The 24398-nt window shown below is 36.7% G+C and overlaps 1 protein-coding gene across 13 annotated transcripts in view; it reads left to right on the top strand.

Moving 5' to 3' along the window:
- The window catches only part of LOC126928709 (dual 3',5'-cyclic-AMP and -GMP phosphodiesterase 11-like), a 150489-nt gene that overhangs the window by 73308 nt on the left and 52783 nt on the right, over nt 1-24398 (top strand). For 11 of the 13 annotated variants that reach the window (XR_007716906.1, XR_007716905.1, XM_050744386.1 and 8 more), the window contains one exon: nt 1094-1198. Coding sequence is in view for 6 of the 13 variants with exons in the window: in XM_050744386.1 (XP_050600343.1) it covers nt 1094-1198 (105 nt within the window). In the remaining 7 variants the exon portion in view is untranslated. Of the gene's footprint in view, nt 1-1093; nt 1199-11624; nt 14200-24398 lie in introns of those variants that run through there. The other 2 variants (XM_050744389.1, XM_050744390.1) reach the window with 2 other exon arrangements.

Below are 24398 nucleotides of genomic sequence, written 5' to 3' on the forward strand. Positions count from 1 at the left end.
GTTTTCATTGTGCTCTGTTCTCGGTTAATTGCCGCACGCTAACGTCGTGAGTTCGGAAAATTCACGGTTATTTTCCGACGGCGACCTTTCATGTCCAAACCATAAAAGCACCATCACGTTGATCAAAATATCACTTTACGGATGGTATACTTCCGCAGCAATAATTTTTGTCCGGTTCCGCCACATTTGAAAATCCGCCAGTAACGTCCATAACCTCACGCGTCATGGAATTATGTATACATATACCCACATTGCATATATTTAACATCATTTTGTACATATCAACATCACCAGAAGCATGGTTCAACAAAATCCTTTCAACCTTTCTGAACAGAAAACCTAATCGTAGTTTCACCTGGGCCCCGTTAGTGCACATTGTAGCATAACCACAAACGTCAGACAATCTTACAAATCGCTATAGTTAACGACACCTAATACGTATTAACTTTACAGGTACAGCGAAATCTTTATTATCTGAACATCTATTACCAATACATTCCAATGTTCGATCAAAATGTTTTGTTGTACGATTATTGGAATCAGCTGGAAAACAAAATGTAGTATGTGAACTATCGCAGTGAAACGGGAGATGCGTCCCAAGCGACACAACCGTAAAGACACATTGAAACGTTTACGATATTTGAAGAAGAACTTTTAAATAAATTTTGAATGGAGTAAAAAGAGCATTGCATTATTCAGCGGTAAAATACCTTTAACGGTAAAATAATTTGAATAATAATATCAATATGAAATAATTACGATTCGGAACAAAACATTCTTCCCATCCGAAAGCTTCCCTTCTTTTCTCTTTACTAATTCGAAGGTTCCACCGTATGTATATATGTGTGTATATGTTTGTGTGTGTTTCGTTTCCTACTTGATACAGTGGAACGGAAAAAGGAAAACGTGAAGAAAGGAGAAAATGACGCTTTGCCGTGTTTTACTATTCGAGCAACCGCGCGACACACTTTCATATAATAAAAAAAAAAAAAAAGGAAAAAGAACGAGAAAAAAAGAAAAAAGAGAAAAAATATGTATCGAATCGAGGGCTTAACCGCACACGGTTATGAACGTTGTTTTGATTTTGTTTTAGGTACGCGGAACGCAGTCAAGCTGGCTGCCTCCGCCGGTAACCCCTCCGCTGCCGTCGCCGCCTCCGCGCATCCTCCTGTGCTTTGGAGCTCGCGCAGGAAGCCCGGTAAGTCCATATGTATACGCGTATTATTTCCTACTCGCATTTTCATTTCACATCCGTGCTTAATGGCAAAACTAAATGCCAAGAGAACATTCGCATCACCTGCTCGGTTTCTTGCGAAAGTGCAATTATTGCGAGCTGGTGGTTCCAAGTTGTTACTGTTAGGAGAGCAACAAGAAGAATCTGTCTTAACTCTTAGTCGCAGTAAATGCCAAATGTAAATAAAAATGCCAAGAAAGTTGCGAGGAAAAAACCGATGATGACGATGAAACAAGGCAGATTACATTTCAAATTGTTCAAATTGTTAAATTAAGACAAAGAACTCGTTTGAATTATTATATGGCGCGATAAGGAATTATTTAATCGATACTTAATCAGGGAAAATGCGATTTTCCATATTACCGGTTACTTGGACCGAGTATTGCTATTATTAGAATAAATTTGTCTTCTTGATGTTTATTCCTCTTCGGTGGCAGTTTCTTACGTCCAATCTGAAGTACCATCCAGCGACAATAAACTGAATATCGCAGTTGATTGAATACATAAATGACAAAGATAACATGGAATAATGATGTACTCGTTCGTAAAGAGTTCAAGCATGATAAAGAGTACATTTAGATTGTAAACATATTAAATAATACGCAGTTATGTAAAACAGTATCGTCTGGAGAAAAAGGTAACTTTTGTTGTACCGTTGCGCAATAAAAATTCCTAAAAAGTAAAACACGACGGTTTCTTGTGTCGTTCGGATAGCTTTTGCACGAGTTTAAAGATACGATTGAAAAAAAGAGACAACGTTGGCGATTAATGTAACGTTGCAGCGATTGGTTGTTCGTCCTCGTCGCGTATCTGACAGGGCTGCGGCCGCGAAGCATGCAATTGGCCCGGGGGTTAATTTCTCCGCGACCGGCTAATTTGATACGAGCCGTGCTCGTTTGACCCCCACTTATTGACCCTGGCCAGTTAATTCGCAAACTCTCAGAAGTCTTTTGGGATTGGAGCATACAACTGATCGTACGTTTCGTATATCTTAATGATAGATTTTGCAATAATAATAATTTTGCAATACGGCTTTCATTTGCACACGTTCGCCAATTACGAGCTTCGTTTTAATCAGAATTGTTGCGAATATAATGTGGATTAATATATATCGTATAATTGTTCTTCAAAAAGCTATATATTTCGTTGGTATTTTTTCGAAACATGGTTTATATCGACGCTTATTTCGATTTAATGTTAATGTTAATTCAATAAGCAATGCGCGAACGTAAAATAAACGAGCATTAAAAACCACACAGTTAATATGCAGCATAAATATTTGAATAAATAGCAAAATATATGTTACGATAGACGATAAATAAGATACATAATAATAGGTACAACGCTATAGTGAGAAACTATATGAATATTTGCAGTAGGGAATAATTATGTCACTAGATCTAGCATAAAAGGAGTTTAGTTTTAAAGAAACGAGGAATATTGGTCTATATTTTTTGAACGAATGTATTAAGAAAATACTAGAAAGATATAACGACAATTTTAATTATTTCTATAAAGTACAAAATGGTATTTAAAAAATAATAATTAAAAAATAATAGAAAGGTAATAATTTAAGATTTCACGTACAACTTTATTTATAAAATTAATAACAATGCATCGTCGTTTTAACGATATATCTTTCCTTTTAATTTACTGACCCTAAATTGCAAGACTTCCATAGAATTATATCGAGACTAAATCATTTATTTTAATAGTATGCGACGATTTCTAGTTATAAAAATAAATAAAACAATTGTTTATGGCTTTTAAACTTTAAACTTTCACAAAGTTTATTAAATTACATAACTTGCGGTGCTTCTGTTTTCGATCATGTGTTTAATAATAGGTATGTACGTTGCGCTTTGTTGCAACGTTTCCACGTTTCAGATCTGCATCGAAGAACGAACGTGTACGAAACAATTCAGAACAGATTGCACCGTACTAATAAAAGCAGGATTGTTTGAACTAGAAACGTTTAGAACGTTGAAGATTCGGACATTGCATCAACATTCACTGTTCAGAAATCTAGATATTATTTATTCAAAGATTACATTGAATTTTTCTCGATATCGTATTCCATAGTTGTCTGTAGTAATTCGAAGGAATTGCAAGGACTAATTGAAACGACAATTTTTGGGAAATCAATCCTATTGACGAATATTATATACAGTGACTTGCAAAAGTACTCGTACACACAAAAGAAAACTTTTACCTACGTGCGTATATCGTGTGTGCTATATAAAACATTTTGAAATTTTATTAACGCTATAATAAGGCGCTATAGTGCCACGATAATATTGGACAAATTTGAATCGAAGCTGAAAATCTACATAGAAATTGCAAGGATGTTTGTTACAAACTGATATCTGGCAAAGTTAATACACTAATGTATACTAATAGTATACATATGAATAGTATGAATACGAATAGTCACTTTGAGCATGCAGTAAGCGTTAAGGATGATCTCATTCGATACTGAGACTTATTAATATTACGGATGACTGCATATTTAAATGATTTTGTAGTCTGCGTAAAATATATTTGCAAATACATTTGTATCAAATATCTCGTATCCATAGCGCTTAAAACAACAGTTGACACACCGTGACACGTACGTGAAAACGAATTTAGGAAGAAATTCCAACGATAGCCGAAGAAATAACCCACCTAAGGATATATAATACCAGACTGACGTATTTTCGCAATAACAACCAAGGATCTCTACACGGTTAATCTACCCAGAAGACTCCATAGAAAACATCCAAAGGACCCTCTTCCGTAATGACAGAACGTTGATATAAATTCTCTGCACGACTGCTTTCTGCTGAGAAAAAGCTACGTGGTACACTTTCCAAACCTGCTACAGAAATTTACCGGATGTGACAAGTACTCAAAATTATTATAATAAAATAAAGATAAAAAAAAGAAATATCTTGTAACTCATGTATACATCTCCAAAGTTGTTTAAAATTTTATCAATATATATAATCGTGCCAGTTGGACGTCATTATGATGCCAATGCAATTTCAAAATGTGTCGTATAACAGACACGATATGTTCATAAAAGACGTCGCCAAGTGTACGAACACTTTTGCGTGCAATTGTAAATATTTTATTTCTGCGTAGAAATATTTATACACATATGTGTTTAAACATGCTCTTCTACATGGAATCAGTAATTAATGTACATGCTACATGAATGAATACGCATACGTACATTTTTATCGTATTTTATATACAAACTTGCTTATGCGCAAAACGAAAAATGTGACAATTTCGCGCTGTAACACGAGCAAAATGAACGAAGGTAAACACGAAAGGAGCGATACTTGGAGCAAATACGTACAAATATAACATGATTAATGTAAGTATAACATAACATATGACAATCCGAAAAGTTCGAGCGAAACGAATGAAAAATGACAGATGACCTTTCGATCATGATACGAAGAAACTACCGTGACCTTGTTGGAGCTAGCAGCGACAGAAAATCGAGGCAAGCGTTCCCGCGGCATTGACACGCTTGTCAATGCCAATGGCAGCGTGGTTCGAGGCACGCTTTCAGACCGATCTTTTACCCTCTCTCTTTCTGCCGATCCTGTCTTACGATATATCTCGTGTTCCAAACAAGTTATGTTATTACTTTGGCCCGTACGTGGGCCGAGAGAGGAAGGTCACAACCTCCGGGAATTAGTGGCGTCCTAATTGACATATCCGTTCGAGCGTTTTCTGCTCGAAGAAGCACAGCTGCGAGGATCAAAGTCGACAAAGGAAGGAAGGATCTCGTTGAAAGCCAGCCGTCGAGATTATGAAACGAAATTCTGACCAAGAAATTCTTTGAATTAAAGAGTTTATACCTATCCCGGAAAACAGCTATATCATTTCATCGTTACAATTGTTCCTATTACTTTGCAAATTGTCCATGCAGGAGACACGTTCAAAAGGATATTAATTAAAATAGGACAGTATATTTTTCCCTTGTCAAGCGTCCTTATATGTAGCGTACATTTAAATGAATTCTCAAATGTATCTGTTACGATGGCTAAATACTATATGTGCAATTAGTACAAAAGCAAATTATAAAAGATATAAATAGTTTGCACATTTAGGATATATTAATGAAACTAGTTTTCGCGATATATTGATTATTATATGAATGTGATTTTTATAATATACATGTATCATTATTATACGAATGTGATTTTTATAATACATATATCACATTCGTATAACAATCAATATATCGCGAAAACCAGTTTTATTAATATATTCTAAATGCATAAACTATTTATTTTTTATAATTTATTTTTGTACTAATAAAATATATGTATATGAAGCACTCCGATATAAAGTAACTTTTCAAAGGCGCTACATATTTTATTCGTTTAATTATAATATGTAATTCCAATCGATAAACATATTCAACTAATATCTCTGTAATTATGTCAAATGAACACAGGATGATAATTATTTATATATAACGGTATATTTTTAATCATATCGTAATGATTAAATATTCTAAACACTGTCTTATCTGTATGCATATATACGCTGATTTATTTATATAGCATTTTCACAGATATGGTCAAACTTCTTAGGCATCGCGAACACCGTATAACATATCGAATTATGTAGCATACATTAAATGTAATTAAAAAGTTAGGATATAGTAGAGATTTTCGTCCCTTATTGGATATGCACACATTTTGTGCAAACTACAAATTAACTTTGAAAATTTCAAATATATCGAAGTTTTATTAACATAGGTCTCGTAATATCATTATGCATAGCGAGCCCCAATTAGCGACAATTAGTATACAGAATGATAAATTATGTTCGACTGGTACAAAAAGTAGTATAAAAAGTGGTACAAAACTCAATTAGTTTTTCTTTAATTCTTCATTGATTCGTTTGATATATTGTAACATTCATCATACAGACAATTTTTAGTACAAGAAATTAATATTAGATTAGATTAATCTAGGCTTCGCTAGTTATGATAATCATTTTTGCGTCATATACCGTTATATCTTTTAAATAAAAAAAAATCATTAACGCAAGTGATATATTTTTCTATCTAATTTGACCACTTTCTATGACCTTTTGATAAAACTATCATTATCATTTCTTTTCCCTTTTTTGATCCAATAAATTTTATCAATATAGTGTTTATACGATACTTTCCTTTCTTTCGCGTTCTTTTTTCACCATTTAAAAAGCTTTTAACAATCCCAACCAGCTTTACCGAAGGTTACCAAGCGCTTTATATCGCAGTAATAGAATGCGTTAAAATTTTGATTAAAAATTTCCACGATTTTATTTATTGTTTTCCTTTTCTTTTCTTTAAAATATGGGGAAAAATGAATGGTCGTATTGCGTTATCAGGAAAGAAATTTGTTTGCGAACCATAGAAGTGTAAAATGGGAATGTTACTTAAGACTGTGACACGAAAATGCAAGCTTAGCAGTAAGAGGAGGAGAAAACGATGCACGGGTTAATTACGAGATCGCTGCTAAGAGAATTCCTTAACGAGTACCCGGTCGATTAGAGAGTTGCAACTGCCGGTCGTCGTGAGGTAACGGTCGTGACACGCGCGACTTCAGAAGAGAAATCTTCTTCCTTTCGTTCCTCCTCTTTGGTCATGTCGAGTAATAGCGAGCACGCCAGATGGATCTTGAAATCGCGTATTCGTCAGACTCCGCGCCACGATGAAATTTATCTTTCAAACGAAACGCTTTTACTTTGCCGGAACATTCATTCATTTCTCATTGTCAGACATCGCAATGTTTCTCCGAAGCCTACGATGTCCTTATCAGAACATGTTACAATATCCGCTTTATGGATATCATTCTTGCTTCCTCGAATATCGATGTTGCAACTTTTACGAGACACGTTTCGCATTAAATAATTTATACATATCGATAATTTCGATGTTAACTATGTCTTTTACAACTGTTTGCATCGCGTTTCTTTTATAAATCATTAGCTCGCAAATGAAAGATCTTTCCCAGCAAAAGGACAATGCTTGATAATGTTCCGTTAAGAAGCTTCGTTTCAGCTTTAAAACGCAGAGCTCCTCCGGTATAATCGTAGCAAGAATAATCAGCTCATGCAGATCAAATTTCTAATACGAATTGCAAATAGGATGTAGGTGATATTTCCTTAAGACATGTAATAGAATTTTTAAATTTTCTTAAAAAGATCATGACGAAGTCATTCTTGGATCGCATCCAAGAATAGAGACAGCAGCATAGATTTTTCGCGGAATCCCTTCCACGTTTATATTTCTATTGGCATAAAATTTGAAATGTGATTTCGCGGTAAGAATCCGTCAGCTTACTTATCTCAACTTATATTATACATATATAATCACAGTTTTCCAGGAACTTTGTGACTCGTTTACGCGTTCGTTCGAGATATTTCTCGCTGAAAAGATTGTGCACATTAATTATGCAATGATCCTATTAAATCTTCGTTACATGTAATTTTGCTCTCGCGGGCCAGACTTTTGCGGAGCAAAAGGAAGCTGAACGTAATTAAAATACGTTGAATACGTTTCAATAGGACAGCTGCTTCGAAGAATCGTAGACACGTTTGACGACTTTTTTTCTTGTACTTCGTGTAGTCGAGTAGAAAAGAGAGAGACAAAAGGTTAATGCAACGTTTCCTGAAACATGAGGTAATCCCCGATCTGCAGCCGACATTTCAGTGCTACTACGACCGGACACGCCCGCGCTTCCAGCCGTTTTTCATTAGTTCAGTCGTCAAAAGCGGCGACATCCGCGGGAATCTTCTAATAGATTGTGTAATTGCAATTCCTTCGTCGTTCTTCAGATTTTCGAATTACTTTCTGATTTCGTTGTCCGTTCTATTTTAACCAGTCTTTTCACGCGCAGTCAGAAAATCGTATGTTTCAACAGGCTTTCATTAAAACGGCGTTAGCTCGTTAACGTACTTCGCAAGACCGACAGTTATCGAAATTTATCATCTGCGCAGTATCTATCAACACTTTTGATTCCATCGGATCAAGAACTGATGACTCGTTTCGTTCTAGCAGCTGTTGCACGCAACGTAACGTTTATAAACTCGCCTAATGATATCCTGTTGTAGGATTTGAGATATTAACGCGGAGAAAAGAAAGTTTCACTGACGACAAGTAAGAAGAGCGAAAGAAAGGTGGAGGGGGTCTATATGACCCATGTATAATCAGCGATATCAGCACGGTAGTCCGAAATAGCTGGCTCTAGCTCATCAGTTGCATAATCGAGGAAAGTCGTGTAGGTACGCGAAGACCCCTTAGTAATACTCGCACGCTCGCATTCGCGTCCGCGCTTGCGCTTGTGCTTATGCTGGCGCTCGCGCGCGTGCGTCGTGTGCTTACCGCGTGAAAACTTGACGGAACAACCAACAACTTAGCTGTCGTTTTCTTTCTTCGCTTCCCCTTCCCTTCCTCCGCTTCTCTCTCTCTCTCTCTCTCTCTCTGTCTTGCGCTCTTGTTCTCTTTCTCGTTCTTTTTCGGCACGTATTTTATTATTTCCTCTCTTTTTCTACTTTCTTCTTTGAATGAAAGCATACAGGTTCACGCGTGTGGAAAATATCACGAGTCCCTCTGCGCTTTTCCTTCTTCCGTTCGTTCTCATCATTCGTCTTCTTCAAGCTACCATATGTTTCAGCTTTTTTTTTCTCTTACGACTAGCGAAGTTCGCTTGATACAAAAAATGAACGCCCAAAACATTTGTTCTCTTTCTATAATATGTACGTACGTATATACCGAGTGACAAAATATCAAAGCGGGCGAAACATTTTGATAATGATAATTACTTTATCGAGCAGACGTTATTTAAGGCATGTAAAAATATGGGATTATAATGCACGCAAGATAACAATAATATGAACATTGAACTTCCATTTCCTTCTCTTATCTTTTACAAATTTTACGTCACGTATAGTTAGAAATTTTTCGACCACCATGTAATGAAACAGAACTCGAAACTGAGTTAATTAAACGATTTCTGCAGGTTCACGCGAAGTATTCTTCGTTAAATTCCCAGTGCACCGTCCAACGACGATTACTTACGTTCATTGCTATTCTATTAATAAACATTTATTTACCACAGAATTTATGAACAGTATACGAATTTAGTATTATTAAATCTTCGCTTCTATTTATGCGTTTCTACTCGTGTATATACTCTGATGATCGATTTATGAAATTGAATATTTTCCAAATTTTTGTTAAACAGCTCCACACTTTAACAACAAAAGATACAACGTAGAAGTTTAATCGAAAATGGAATTATGCTGTGATTACGATGAATCTTTACAAATTATGGTAGATCCGGTTTTCATAGTTTGTTTTTAAATATTTCACGAGCTGTAACAATTTTGATTTAGGTAACAAAATATCTTCGGTACAAAGGACGCGGGTCTTTCGTGTTTAATTCTATATCAGCAAGTATACTGTCATTTTTAGAAAGTCATTATTCTAGGGCAAAAAACATCGATCTATCGTATTTGTCGAGTAAAAGGGAAGACTAAAGCAAATACTTCCTGCACATAACGTGGCATCACCACGTATTTCGTAGACTTCGTTCCGTTATAAATTGTAAGAAATTACTAATAGCTCCGAGAAGTCTGAAATTAATTAATTCTTAAAACTGTCTAAGATTTGATTCGATTTCACGTGTAATTTTACCGCGGTTAACATTCATTAATTCAAATAGGTCAGTCTAACTATAAACTCGTTAGCTTCTTGTTTAACACATTAAACGGGCGAAATAGGAAAAATAGAAAAGTATCGCAACTTTTTTGACTTGAGAACACTCAACGATGACTAATCGCTGTGACGTTATTTCAGCCTACGGTGGCGCGATGGAAAGATTGTTAGGCAGAGTTCATTGAAAACTCAATGCTCTGCTCAACCTTTATACACCATCGTATTTATTTCGTCAGGCGTAAGCAAGTGTTTAATTAATAACTCGCCAACGTAAAGCAACAGAGTTTAAAGCAGTTTATTCGAGTGTGGGAGGAGGAAGGCGGAAAAGCAGAAAGATACCTGGCGCAAAAGATATTTACTTGTAAAACATGTACCTACAAGCTTTCTTTCAGAAGGTATACACGAAACCACGTGTGAATCGGTTGACGCGTTCGCCGTTAATTTCATAAAGTTTATTGCCCTTGCTTCGTTAAAACTGCTGTCTAATATTTGCCTCCAAACGCCGGCGAGCCTAATTAGATATCGTTAGCGAAACTGGTCTGTATTTCCAATACATAAAGTCACCCTACGTATACGTAACCAGATTATAAATTGCATTTTTCATCGTAATAATTTATTTTCGTTTACGCAACCGCAGCGTAACGAAACGCCTGGCGGCGAACAAATTTAATTGTACCGGCACGAAGTACGTATACAAATTCTCACACTGGTGATCTCGTCTTTCGCGTATCACGAGATAAGCAGGATCGTCTTCGCGAAGTTAATCATTCGCTCGAAAAAGCGTCAAAGAAAAGCGGCCGAAAAATTGACCGGCTTTTCGCGTATTCATGGTAAAACAAGAAGCAAGTGTAATTTGCATAAAGTCCTCCCTTCTCTCCACCTTCAATTTCTCTCCTTTCATACCAGCCAGTTATTAAGCCACTACTTATGTAAATAGATGAACGTGCGCGCGGTTATCAGACGAAAGCCGATGTAAGCACAACACGTCGACCAACGGAATAGATAACAATTTTTTATCTGGTCGCCTGTCTTCGAAGCCATCGTTCTCTTTTGCTTTGGTGACGCCAGTGCACTTTGCTATTTTATCGGCAGCTGGATTTTCAAAGATAGACTAGCTTCCGGTTGTTGCAACTGAAAAGCTCGTATTATCCGTAATCAATAAATTTCTCGCGCGAAAACACCTTTCCCCTACGTACATAGTGAAACAACGACGTTAAAACGCGGTAAATTTCCGCAATTTCAAATCGCGACATTAAATATTCGCATAAAGGTCAAATCGGTTTTTTGCTGCTTTTGATTTTTTGCCATTTTCTCGAACATCGACTCTCGCGCATTAAAGGATTATTGGTTTCTATATCGTTAATCTCCTGTCTTTTGTTTATCCTATATACTCTTGTTTATCGGCGATAATCAGATTGCAGATTGACATGTTCCGTAATTGCTATCGATATGTTAGCTCGCATCGTTTTGTATTTGCTGTTACTCGCAAGAATCTCGAAGAAACTAAATCTAACGCTAATAAATAAGTAGAAACGCGTTAATTCGATCGAAGAACAAACTACTCGCGTTTTTATTTTTCTTGGTCGTCGCTCCTATATTTCTCTCATATTTTCTTTTCTTTCAAGAATTTTGATTAAAAAGAAACGGACGATAAAAAGAGCGCTACGTTTTCATAGCGTCACCGATCTGACACTAGATTTCGTATCATATACACGTTCGCTTCGAATCCCTCAATTTTCTATAACTTTCAAAATCTTTCCTCCTTTCTTTTCGCTTGCCACCAATTTTTCCATCTTCCCTTCTTCTTTCTTACTTAACGTGTTTTCTCTCCTCTTCCCCTCGATTCCCTCTGGAACCGTCTCTGTCAATCGTTCTGGCACAATTGTCGCGGCCTCTTTCTCTCCCCCACTCTTACTCCTGATTTTCTCTCTCTTTTTAACCGCCTATCGCAGTCGGTTATACGCGCTCCTCTCTCCCCTCTCTCTTTCTCTCTCTCTATCCATCCCGGTCTCCCTCTCTCTAGGTTGTTCGGCTCTCGAGACCGTGACTGACTCGATTCGCTTCGACTCGGCAGTCGCGGTTAAACTCGCGCAGGAGGCATTACGTGCGATTTGCGCGTCACGCGCGTTATTCATAACGCAACGAAAGAGGAGAAAAAGAAACGTCTTCCGTCAGTAACGGCCGGCTTTTTGTTTTTCGCTCGTGCAAGTCCGAGAGTGGTTTGCCTCGTACGGAATTCATTTTTCCATCGCACACGCTGATCAGTGTTCGAAAGAATCGATTCGTCCGAGTGTGAAGTTCAGCAAAAGAGAATCGCGGTTTTGACGAGTCTAGCCCGTCGTCGGAGCGCGAACGCGTTGCCGTGCACGGCCGAACGTCAAATTCAGCGCGCAACGAAAACAACCTCGCCGTGTTGCGAAATTCTCACCGCGTCTGTCCCAAACGCGTTTCGTTTGGCGGTGAAAATTGAATCGACAGGCGTAAGAAAACGGCTGACGTTCGAATTGGGATCAAAGTCTGGTGACACAAAAGTGAGAAAGTAAACAAGCTGCGCGCGTGCACCGTCGTCGTGTACGCCATGTGCGCCCGCTCATGATCGGCAAGTGCCCCGTGTAACGTTTCGATTCGCGACAAGTCGTCGAATTCGATAGAAGAAAAATCGTTTGCTCGGAACTGCGAATTTTAGTACCGTTAAGAATCGCGATTGAAATTGTCTTGCTTTCGAAATCGCCAACGAAGTCAACGAGGAGAATGCTCGATTTCTCTGTTGGAACAGTGCGCGTGCCGAAACGATAAGGTTAAGTCGCAGCTCGTCGAACAAAGAGAGAACAACTGAAATCGACTGAAAGACTTGGGTTGTCAAAGACAGGGCGTACGCTTCGTGTATCCTTGTTTGGCGTAGCAAAAAAAGAAAAAAGAAAGAAAAGAAGAAAGAAGAAGAGAAACGTGGACAGGAAGGAGAGTGCGCTCGTAAATCTCTCGTTTCTCGACTATATTCTGTGTCGAACGTGGAATAAGCGTTTTAGATCGGGGTGAAAAGAAGTTGGACGAGATACGTCTGAAAGTCAGCTGTTCGTCGAGGGGCAGAGCGCGCTGCGCTAATTCCTTATGGACTTTCGATCGTTCCAAGTATTTTACATCGCATTTCGTGCGCACGTGGTAATCGCGAGACGAGCGTGACGGCAGCTCTGGAAACGAGGTAGTCGGTCGAATATCGTTGGCTGGATCTACGAAGATACGGCGCTCATCTCGAGGGTGTTGAATCCATCGAACGCTGTTCGCGAAAACCGGTTGCTCTTTCGTTTTCCCTACCGTGTTAACAATTAGTGCCACGTCTTCGAACGAACAGTTTGATAGATCGTTGAACATTCTTTACGATTAACGATCTTCCCCGAGATGCAGAAGTGATGGACGTCGCGAATCGGAGGCGCAGCAGTCGGCTTCCAGCTCGTGTACGAGTCGATTGAACGTCGTCTCCGACGAGCGACGTTTTCGACATCGGATCGGCATATCGATCGTCAGAAAGTAATTATTCGCTTGGTTGTTTACCAGCGTCACGAAACGGCGGCCAGACTCCGTGCGTGTCGAACCGTCGAGGCACGTGGATGTTATCGAAGGAAATTTGCCCCGAGAGGTCGGTCCGCAACGTGGGAGCGATTACAACACAAGCCAGTTCATTCATCGTACGGATTCCAGCGCACCGGAAGTGACGAGGACGAGAGTGCTTCCCCGAAGTTCGAAGCTCACGCACGAGCGCGATATAGTCAACTTTTGTAGAGAGCCGCGTGTAACGCGTGTGTATAGCAGAGTTGTTTCGCGTGGAACGAGAAACGTCGAGTAGAGAGTAGAAGAGAGCTTGATCGTGAGAGGGAACGAGCACACGGGTTCCAGAGAAGAACGCGCGCGCGGCATAGAAAGACGAAGAAAGGGGTAAAGGGGAAAGAAAAGGAAGCGGTGCAAGGCATCGAGGAACAAGGATGCGGTCGTGGCGGAGAATAGCGGGCTGCCGGACGACCGAGCGTCCTGCGAGACGCACGGTCGCTCCTTGAAGGACACCGCGGTTTTCGTGACCGGAGGATGGACTGCTCTGTCGAAGAAACGAGTTGCGTGCGAGAAGAGCAGCGCTCATTCTTACATGACGACCACGCTGTCTTGTGAACCTGATTGTTCCATTTCGTCGAGGCGCCCCGCCACACTCAGCGCACGATTATGCAGCTGAAGAAAGCGATGCTTAAGATATTCGATCAATGTGAGTTGCCGATTTTGCTTCTCCATCTCTTTCTTTTACTTCTTCTTTTCACTATCGTTCTCTTGCTTCTTCGTCTTGCTCCCTCCGTCTTTCACCTCCATTTCCCTTCTTATTCGTGTACACCGTTGTTTCGTGTTTAACTTCTTACAGCTCGTAGTAAGATTCGTCTATGAACAAAAGAGAGAGAGAGAGAGAGAGAGAGAGAGAGAGAGAGAGAGATCCATTATACGTACGAATAATTAGAAATAATGGTTGGTAATAGAGATTTCAAAAATGTGTTTTTTTTACGTTACTTAGACCCTGACTCAGTAGTTCAATTATCGAGCTGCATCACACGCAACATAAACGACATGCAATATTTTACTTGACAGAAAAAAATGTGCAGAGTAGAAAAGTATACGCATTTATACGCAGTACATATCAAAGGAAGAACATAGCGCAGATGCGAATAATGAAAACCGGAAAGGACAGTAATATTGCAAAGTATCAAAGTAATTGCTAGAGACTGTGCAGAAAAAAGTTTTAGATGAAAAGAGCTGGAAGTAATTTTGTTTTAAATACGGAGAATCGCTGAAAGAAATAAGACGAAATTGCGGGACTGAAACCACTAACTCTCAAAGGGTTAACTACTTTAAAACCAATTCCCGGTGAATGAAAGTTTCTCGACGAATTTCGGCTTTCTTTGTTACCTCTTTTATTTTTAGAACCTCGGATTTTAATTGTAACGAACTCGTAACACGTCTTGAACGAAAAACGAGAGGAAAGTCAAAAGCGTTTTTCGAATAACGTTTGCGATCTTCTCGTAGAGGAAGATACGACGAGAAATTTAGATTCACGGTACGACAAATTTTTGCTAACTCGATACGTGTTTTGTTTTGCTCAGGTACATACGAGACACAAATGTACAATACCCATAGGGTCTAAATCGAACGATGATAAACGCACTCGAAGTTACGGACAACAAACAGCTGTCGAAAGTAACCGAGACGATGATGTCTCCGGCTATTCTATATCGACTATAATACGTTTTTATCAATGTTATACCACATTGTCCAATCATTTTTTCGTATTGAAGTGACTATTGTAGTTGTACATTTTGCGCATTTTGAGTCTCATACTTCGCTTGTACTACGATTATAAAAGTTGGTGTACAGCACCTGTTCAGGCACGAGACGATAGCGAGATGCTTCCGTTCAAGTTCAAAGACAGTGTTTATAGTATCAGTTAATGCCCGACAGCGTTAGATATAAGAATAATATTTCTCCATCATGTATAGTGACAGTCAGTTGATAATGTTTTCGTATTTGTTTGTAAAAGGCCCCTTCTATATAGCATTATTATTAGAGAGGAAAAAGAAAGGAAGGTAAAAGAACAGACACGTCGTTTTGCAAACAGAGAAGAATTCATTGTATTAGACAGTGTTTAAAGAACTAAAAGGTTTCCATTAGTATCTATTAGAAAAGATTTTCACGATATTTGCGAGCGAAAATTTCACGATACATATGATCTCGTCGTTTCCTTCCGAAAAAGTAGAAAATTTCACGAAAGAACAAAATTACTTGTTACGAGGTCAAGTATTGTCTGAACATAATGCACGCTATACGGAAATAATTATTGTTCGTTGACGTCGCGGACGAAACATTCTTATCTAGAAATATAATAAATGCATGTCCGAAATACAATGTGTTCAAACTGATTGCTGTGCAGAAATTGTTACGTTAAATTGCATAATATTTGATGATTTGAATCGTGTCTACTGTCTCACGTTTGGACGGATAATATAAATCGATTTTAATTCGACATGAGTTTGCACGAGTATATCTTGCTAAGATTTATTTTCCAAGTTAAATTTGCTACGAATTCTTGCTATATGAAAATACGGTACGCTCAATTCATCTATATTCTTTACATTTTCAAATATATTTAGCTATGCAAACCGTAACGATGGTAAAAGTTTTGACCATCTTTACTTCTCTTCAGTCAAAATTAATTATGAATGAATTTAAAGAAGCCCCGGTCGGAACTCGGCAAAAATAACGTTATATATATAACTAATCGCATTGTAGACAGGCATGATGTGATTTCTTATGAAAAAATAAGACGAGAATGTAGAATAAAATTCTTTGTTTTGGAGAAAACCGAGCTTGAAAATTTGTCAAATATACTTGAACCTGGGTAATTCCAGGCTGGACAGAAATAAGTAATGGAAGAAATAAATTCTACAGCCAAGAACAAGTAAAGAGTGTGGAACAAAATACTTCTATTTACGGCTTTATCGCGAAGAAAACAGAGTTTGAACGTGTTTAGTTAAGAATCGGTCTGTTACACATGTATGATAAATTTTCAAATTTATTTTTCTCGGAAACGGAGCGTCTTGTGAAAATATTTCATTTTACAATTTCTACTTATTTTCTTACGTAGACTAACCCGCTGTCGATTATTTATTTACTCCTGTCCAATGTAGAATTAGCCAGATTCGAGTACACTTGATAAATTTTCAAACTCGATTTTCTCGAAAATTATGCATCGGACGAGATAATTATATTCTCTGTTCTGTATTATTATTCTGTGTTCCATATTTTTCTTACTTTCTCATAAGAAATTATCTCACGTCAAACATTATTCGACCGCGTTCTATATAATTAATGTTTAATATTTGAGTCTATCAACAATTCATTAACTGAACGTCGTTGGACAAACTTCTCTTTTCAAAATATTTGACCGAGAAATGGTGTTCTTCTTTTCACGGATGTACTAATTTCTTTGTTTCCGCTCACCATCTGCTCACGTACGTACACGTACGTGTACACGAAGTTGTGTGCGTGTGTAAGATATCGTATAGATTAATACTCGTGCGAAGCAGTCTTCCTGTCTAAAAGTGTTATGTCCGTTGTTGAGCTAACGTTTAAAAGTATCCAAGCATTTGTTTGTGTTTGACAAAACACAATGTAAATTACAAATGACAGTACCGTTAATGATTTAATTATCTAATCGATACTATCATCATCGCACGTAGCATAACGTTACTACGAGTTTGATTTTTTACATGTAAATCATTCATCCACTTGCAATGGAAAGATTAGAACTTGTATGATGAAACTTATAAAGGTGTTGCGATATTTTATCATCGGCCTATTTAATTCTTAAATTACTGATCAAACGAAGAGATTTTTATAAACTGCTAAGAATACTATGGTGGTTAAATTTATGGGGTAAGGACGAAAAATTTTTATTCATTTCTAATAATATTAATAAATTTCTTATAATAAATCATTCGTTTCTAATAAATATTACTTTTAATTGTTAGCTCGTCGTTAGTTTGTAATACTTGTCTTAAATACTGTTTCTGTATAAAAATCAATGAGTGATAGATAGAGAGGGAGGGAGAGAGAGAGAGAGAGAGAGAGAGAGAGAGAGAGAGAGAGAGAGAGAGAGAGAGAGAGAGAGAGAGAGAGAGAGATAGATAGATAGAAAGAAAGAGAAAGCGTCTAGATACTTACGAGTGCCTAGTATATACGTAGATTGGTTTCTTTGACTGGCGCTACGCAGAGAGAAAAAAAATGTAAATGAGTCGCGCGAGACAAAACGTGTTCTTTAATCATTGTCAGCGAAAGGAACGTGTCAGGAAAAAAGTCAGTTGAGACGAATGCGTGGCCGATAGATAAGAAGCATGAACGAACGTGTACGTAGTGCGACGTAGTTGTCGCAGCTCCGTTATCAATAGCTCGGTGCAATCGCACGGGTAATAAATTAGATCCGCTCGTAGAAGAGCAGCGAGCGTTTCTATTACATAGTAGAAAAAGAAAGGAACGTCAGCGTGTCGCGTCGACTCGGACGTGTATATAGTATCGTCTCGATGGAAAAGTTTGGTGTATTTGGTAGGAACGAAGGCGTATCATGGACTGCTGTAAATGCAGAGGCTTGCTCGAATGGCACGTACGAAAGTATTGTATTTCGTGTAGACGTTTGTTCCCCGCGGAACGCTGCACCGGTGGCTGGCTGTGTGCACGCTGCAATAAACGTAGCCGTGAGTCGAACTGCGGTGCATGGCATAGCCACGCGTTCCTCTGTGCTCCTCTATGCTCTACTCTACACGCTGTACGCTCTACGCAGAGCGCGGAGAGACGCGTGCACACGGCTGACCGTAGCTGCATGCGTGCGTAACGTGATTCCTTCGTGCACAGCATGGGCCCCATTAGTGGCCCCCAGGTCGTAATAGCGTAATAGCTCGACAGGTTACTAGAAGGTATCGCGAAAACCCATAGCCTCTTTACGATAACTCGCTCCCCTATCGCGATTCGTGTCACCGAATAAATCTCATATTCGCGTATCTTCGCAGTGGACGCGAATTTTACCACAGCGTTCACTACCTGCGACTAATTTTTTCTTGCTGTAGCAGCCCCGTCGATAGCTCGGTCGTTCGATTCGAAGAAAATGAAATCGCGTGACTAGGCGTGTTGCTTTCTTGATACGGATGTTCGGTCGGAATAACGATATTGTCACTCGAAATTATAGAAAATTCGATTTGCTTCCTCGATACGCTTTTGCTAAATCTCTTGTTTACCCTTATCAATGGCTTAATCATCATTGTGTCGATCAACGTTATTGTTCGTTTCAACGTTGTTTCAACCGTACGATATGCAAAGTATCACGCGTCAATAACGTATCGAGAAAGGATTTTTTCCCCTAACAATCGTGAAACTTGGTAAATAAGTTGGCAAATAAAAAGCATTCGATTGTTGTTTCAATCAATGGAACGACGTATGGGATAATTCTGATTCGTACACCTTTTGCACGATGTGTGTACATTAGGGAAAGTTTGTCGGAGTGGTTATTGAAATATTAGAAAGAGTTTCATTGTCTCGACTTGATTTCATGATTTCGATCTTTATATGATTTTTCAGAATGAAAAGATTCTAAATAACAATGCTTTGCGAGATACATATGTAATTACTAATTACGTTTTAAGATATCGCTGCTTGCATAGATATTGTGATGCGATGCTTAAAAACACATTTGAGAGGCACATTTTGAGAGACAAATAGTTGAAGCAAAATTAACAGAGATACGATAAGAAAGTAACTTTCAACAGTTCTATGTATGTGGATGCTGGTTACATTTTTAACATTTTACATGACACACATTATTACACACATTACGTTACAGATTATATTTTACAGTTTAAGATGATCGCCTTCCGTCTTACTCTTGCTTATCTTACATTTATTATTAATTAGAAGAATATTGCGTTAGTTAGTATTGTAGTTTTTCTAATATCGTTTCTTTTTTAGCGCCTGATATGATTAAATATCTATCTTCAATACAATTTGAAATTTAAAACGAATTTAGTAAAACAAGTCACCCTATATTATACACATACTTATCGTCTTTCATAGGAGAAGTAAGTCTTTCTTTATTTTAGCGAACGATATCTAAATCCCCGATATAGTATGTCTTTTATCAAAGACGAATTCATCAGAGAACAGGTGTCTTATACGTAGTACATATATAATGCTGCAATAAATGTCAGATTTACGATAAATGAAGTATTATTTATAGGCCTATAAAATCGTGCTAGTTATATGTGATAAAATGAATAGGTAGGGAATAACTGACTTACGTTCGTTATCTATAAACAAAAAAAAAAAAAAACAAAAAATGAAGAGGCTACATAAATTTGAAAGATAACATTTTCGAATGATGTAATTTTTAACAGGAGTATAATACGCGCGCCTCTCACATTTACGTAATATTACCTAGTATCTTGTAACCAATATTCGAGTAATCCGAAGTAAAGATAACATTTTACTCGATTAGATTGCGATGAAAATTTCTAACAATACGTTCGATCACCTTTGGTAACATACGCAAACCTACAAGACACAACTAAGACACAAAAGTTTGCAGAGGAGCCCGTAAATAATTAATTGAGACAACAATATTCCAGGTGTTTTTAAGAAAATGATGCAATGAGTAATAGCTATAACAAGTTCAAAAACTTTGTACAAATGTTTACTTGTCATTCTTCTTTAGTTCATCAATTTCTTAGAACTCTCGCAATAAACAAAGCCGTACCTTAATTGTCATAGAACGCGTATGAAATTGTCAAGGAAGGAAACCAGATCAAACCAAAAAGAGTGATCAGTTTCGTGAATTACTGAAAGCAGAGTAATAGGACGCTTCAAATTATTTTATTTAAAGAAGAAGAATTTCCTTTATCGAGGGACCAAAATTTAATACTTTTAAATTAACCAATATCTTGTTTTACGTAACGAATAACTGTTGTTTCACACATTTTTCGTAATGTAACGAAATTAAAATTGCATCCATTCTTCTTAAATTCATTCATAAGATAACAAGATTGTATCTTTTTTCATCAAAAGTGTTGTTTCGCGTACTGTATGCATATTTATTTTATACAAATATTTCTTTAATAAATATTTATAATATTTAGTAATATTGTATATACGCGCGCGCGTGTTATAATTTAAGTAAACGTGCATAATTACGTATGAGCAACATCGAAAGTACTATGCGTTACTACCTTACAATTAGTTAATTAAAATTGTAGCGTTGTACGTGGCGATACAACTTGAGACTAGAAAAGGATAACAAGAACGTGCTTGAGTAATTTTGAACGGGTTTCGAGCAACAGTACTCTCTTGAAATGAAATCGTAATTGGATACTCGCATCGCTGCAATTACTTCGACTTTTTCTGAATTCGTTGCCCTAGAATGTCTGTACCCTAAATACAGCTCTCATCATTTATTCTTTTTTTTTTTTTTTACCTCGATAAAACTTAGCAGGGAACAGTATGATTTCTGCTTGCGGTTCTACCTTTCGGAAAGGTTGACATTTTTTGTGGACACCATCGCGAAAAAGATGTTTCATCGTTTATCATTTTGTGGCGAAAATATTTGCTCTAGGCCAACACAGTTGGCTAGACGGGTCGAAAGCAAAACCGGAAGTTTGTGACAGTCGAAGCACAATTTCAATTTCGTTTGTTTGCCATTCGTTCGTTGATATAAATTCGGCAAATAATATTTTCTGTGTAATAGAATTTTCGCACGTTCGTTTTCGATTCGTTTACGAGCAAGAAATTCGATGAATTTTAATGATTTCCCCGAACAATTTTATCGTCTACTTATACACTCTTGGATAAAACGAAGTTTCCTTAATCATACGTAATCGTTCAGTATTCTTACAAAAAATAATCCAAAGTAAAAGTAGTGCTATCGCCTGAATTAAGTAAGTCGTTATTTAAGTCATTTGGCCTTTTATCGGGAATTTTTAATTTACATTTTCAAAAAAAAAAAAAAAAAAAAATTATATTAATGCCTGTTTTTTCTATAGAAGGAAAAACGTTGATAGCAGATGCTCTTTGTATTTTTTATTGTGGGATACGTACAGCTTGTAATCTTATAAAATAAGAAAAGAAATGTTTTTATAATGCTTTAAACAATCATGGCTTGCAAACTTAATCGAATTTAGTCTTTTCAATATTATTATATTCCAATTTGTTATCGTCTAGCAACAATTCATATGACGTTGTATTTCAATTGTTTAAACACACAGAGACGTGGATAAACTAATTGTAGGTAAACTTTATCAGGATTTTTCAATCGATGGAAACGCAAACACTTCAACATTTCAAAACAAAGGAAAATGAACTTAACGTACAGCACTGTCAAAATAAACCTATCAAGTATCAATGTTTCCTTTCCTTTTCTTTCTTTCTTTTTTTAACTTTTTAATAAAACATCTACATCTAATTAAACATAACAAAAAGGGTTTGCTCAGGAAAAAATACTGGAACATTTTGTATTCACCATGAATTTTTGTTGGGAAGAAGTATTATAGGAATAGGGAAAGCTGTTAGATGCTTGAAGAACTGTTAAATCTATTGACATCGCGTTGATGTTCGCGAATGGCCACGTTACCTAAAATCATACTGAATACACAAACAAGGATTTCTTGTTTCTTGGAATCAGCGTTATGATATGGCGACGATTACTTTAGGCAATGAAGAAATAAACGTCGTTATTGGTCTAAAATGTTCGCCATAATCGCCTAATCACTGTGAACTATGAGTAGGAAAATGTTATAGAAATAACGTCTTATTCACCTTTATTTGTTTGTTACACATAATCGAGTGCAGCGTGAACGACAGGAAATTTCTTGATAACGACAAGATAAATTATTATCGAAAATAGTGCTGTTACCATCGATCACAATTATTCTAGGAAATAATACAAAATGACGACAATGATAATTGTAAAGAAAAGAAATTATTTTCCAAAGAATTATCACATCTTATGTAACGAATAAAATCAAGACGCATACGTACAAATGCGATAATAAAAGAAGAAATAATTTTTCAAAGGATTATTACACTTTATTGAATGAATAAACTTGAGCCACGGATCACGGTAAATGTTAGAGGATTGTTATGTTTCTTGATAACGTCGAAAAGTTGAATGGAAGTAAAAATCAAACAGTTCAGCAAGCGATAATTTAGGAGCAAGTAAATCCCTTAGAGTTAAAATGTTTTGTATTCGTTTGCACAGACGTATAAATGTATTTATATTATGATACGTTGTCTAAAATATTTTCCAAGTTTATTTTCTTCTCAATCCCCAGAAATATTTCCGAGAAAACGTAATACCCAAAGGTTACAAGCCCGATCGGATGGTATAACAAACCCACGCTCTTTTAAATTTAAATGTAAAATAGCATGTACACGATGCACTGGTACCTTAAAGCATTTAAGCTCTTTATCCGTATATAAATTTTCCATTTACATATGCAGGTGGTATTCTTCTTTTAGAGTCCGTTAGCGAATCGGGTATCTTTGAAAATATTTGAAAATATCTCCGTTTGTTGAAGTTAGTTGCAACTTTATATGTTATAATCGGTTTATTTTTGATTATCTAACAAGTCGGGTTGCGCTATGTATTCGGATGTAACTGCTTGCAGTCTTCAATGACAAATATATATTTTCTTTTTTTAGATAAATTGATAAAATAGATTTACATTTAATTGTTTTGTTATAGCACGATTATTTATTTTTGCGCCTTATTATAACACATTTAATTACAAAGCACAGCATTTATTACATGATCGTACAAGTACTTGCATGACTTTGTTGATTTCATGTAGAAACATACTTGAAGATAGAGAGTGACGTTAATAATTTGTTGAGACTTTCGTATATTCGATTATTTTCCAAGATTTACCTTGGATATAAACAGCACGATTGAATAGAACACTAATTGGAACTAATTTTTGCAAATGTGGCTCTCTTCGTCCACAATGGTAACATTGAAAAGAATAATGGTCCTGATAGAAGATTTTTGTACCAAGATATGATCCAGAGTCGTAGCAGAATTCTGCTTACTATATTTTATAGTTAAATCTGAAGAACTTTGAGGCACGTATTGTCGTTATCGCGTTTGGCTTTCTAGTTCCTAGATATACTTTTACGTACGTTTGTCATAAACTTTTCTTTCTTTATGAGCCATTAAATTCTGCAATGTGCATTCTACAAAAAAATCTGTACCTAGAAATGTCGGATGCTATAGAGATATATGATACTGTGAGAGAAAGAAACAAATTTTTTATTTTATATAAATAATTTGTTAGTTAACGTTTTTAAATATCCATATATACATATTACCTGTGTGCAATAACGTAAAAGAATTATTACTAGACTGCGGATTCTTATGCGCTTGTAAGAAATTTGAAAGTGTAACATTGCACAGAATGTAGATAATATGAAACGATATGTAATATATCGAAAGTGTAACGTTTCCTGTATTATTTGATAGGTCAAACAATATTCTACGGAGATTCTGTCTATTTCATTACATTCTCAAAAACATAAATTTATATAAAAATTCGCGCTTCAGTTATTACTTGTTAAACAATTCGAAGTTACCTTGATATCGCATGTACATGCATAATTTTTGTACAAAATATTGTAGGAAAATTTACATGACCTTGAAAATTATTGCGAGTATGGTCAAATTTACATAGCAATTTATCTAACGAGTATAATTATTAACGATTACAAAAATAAATATTTCATTAAAACGTGCATAGATCTTAGTTAGTAGTCGTAATACAAATTTGAGTAATTCTTATGAATCTCATTTTCTTTCGTTATTAAGGTATTATACATACGTAATATGCCGTATAG

Source organism: Bombus affinis, chromosome 2 (assembly GCF_024516045.1).
Source record: "Bombus affinis isolate iyBomAffi1 chromosome 2, iyBomAffi1.2, whole genome shotgun sequence".
Taxonomy (NCBI): Eukaryota; Metazoa; Arthropoda; class Insecta; order Hymenoptera; family Apidae; genus Bombus; species Bombus affinis.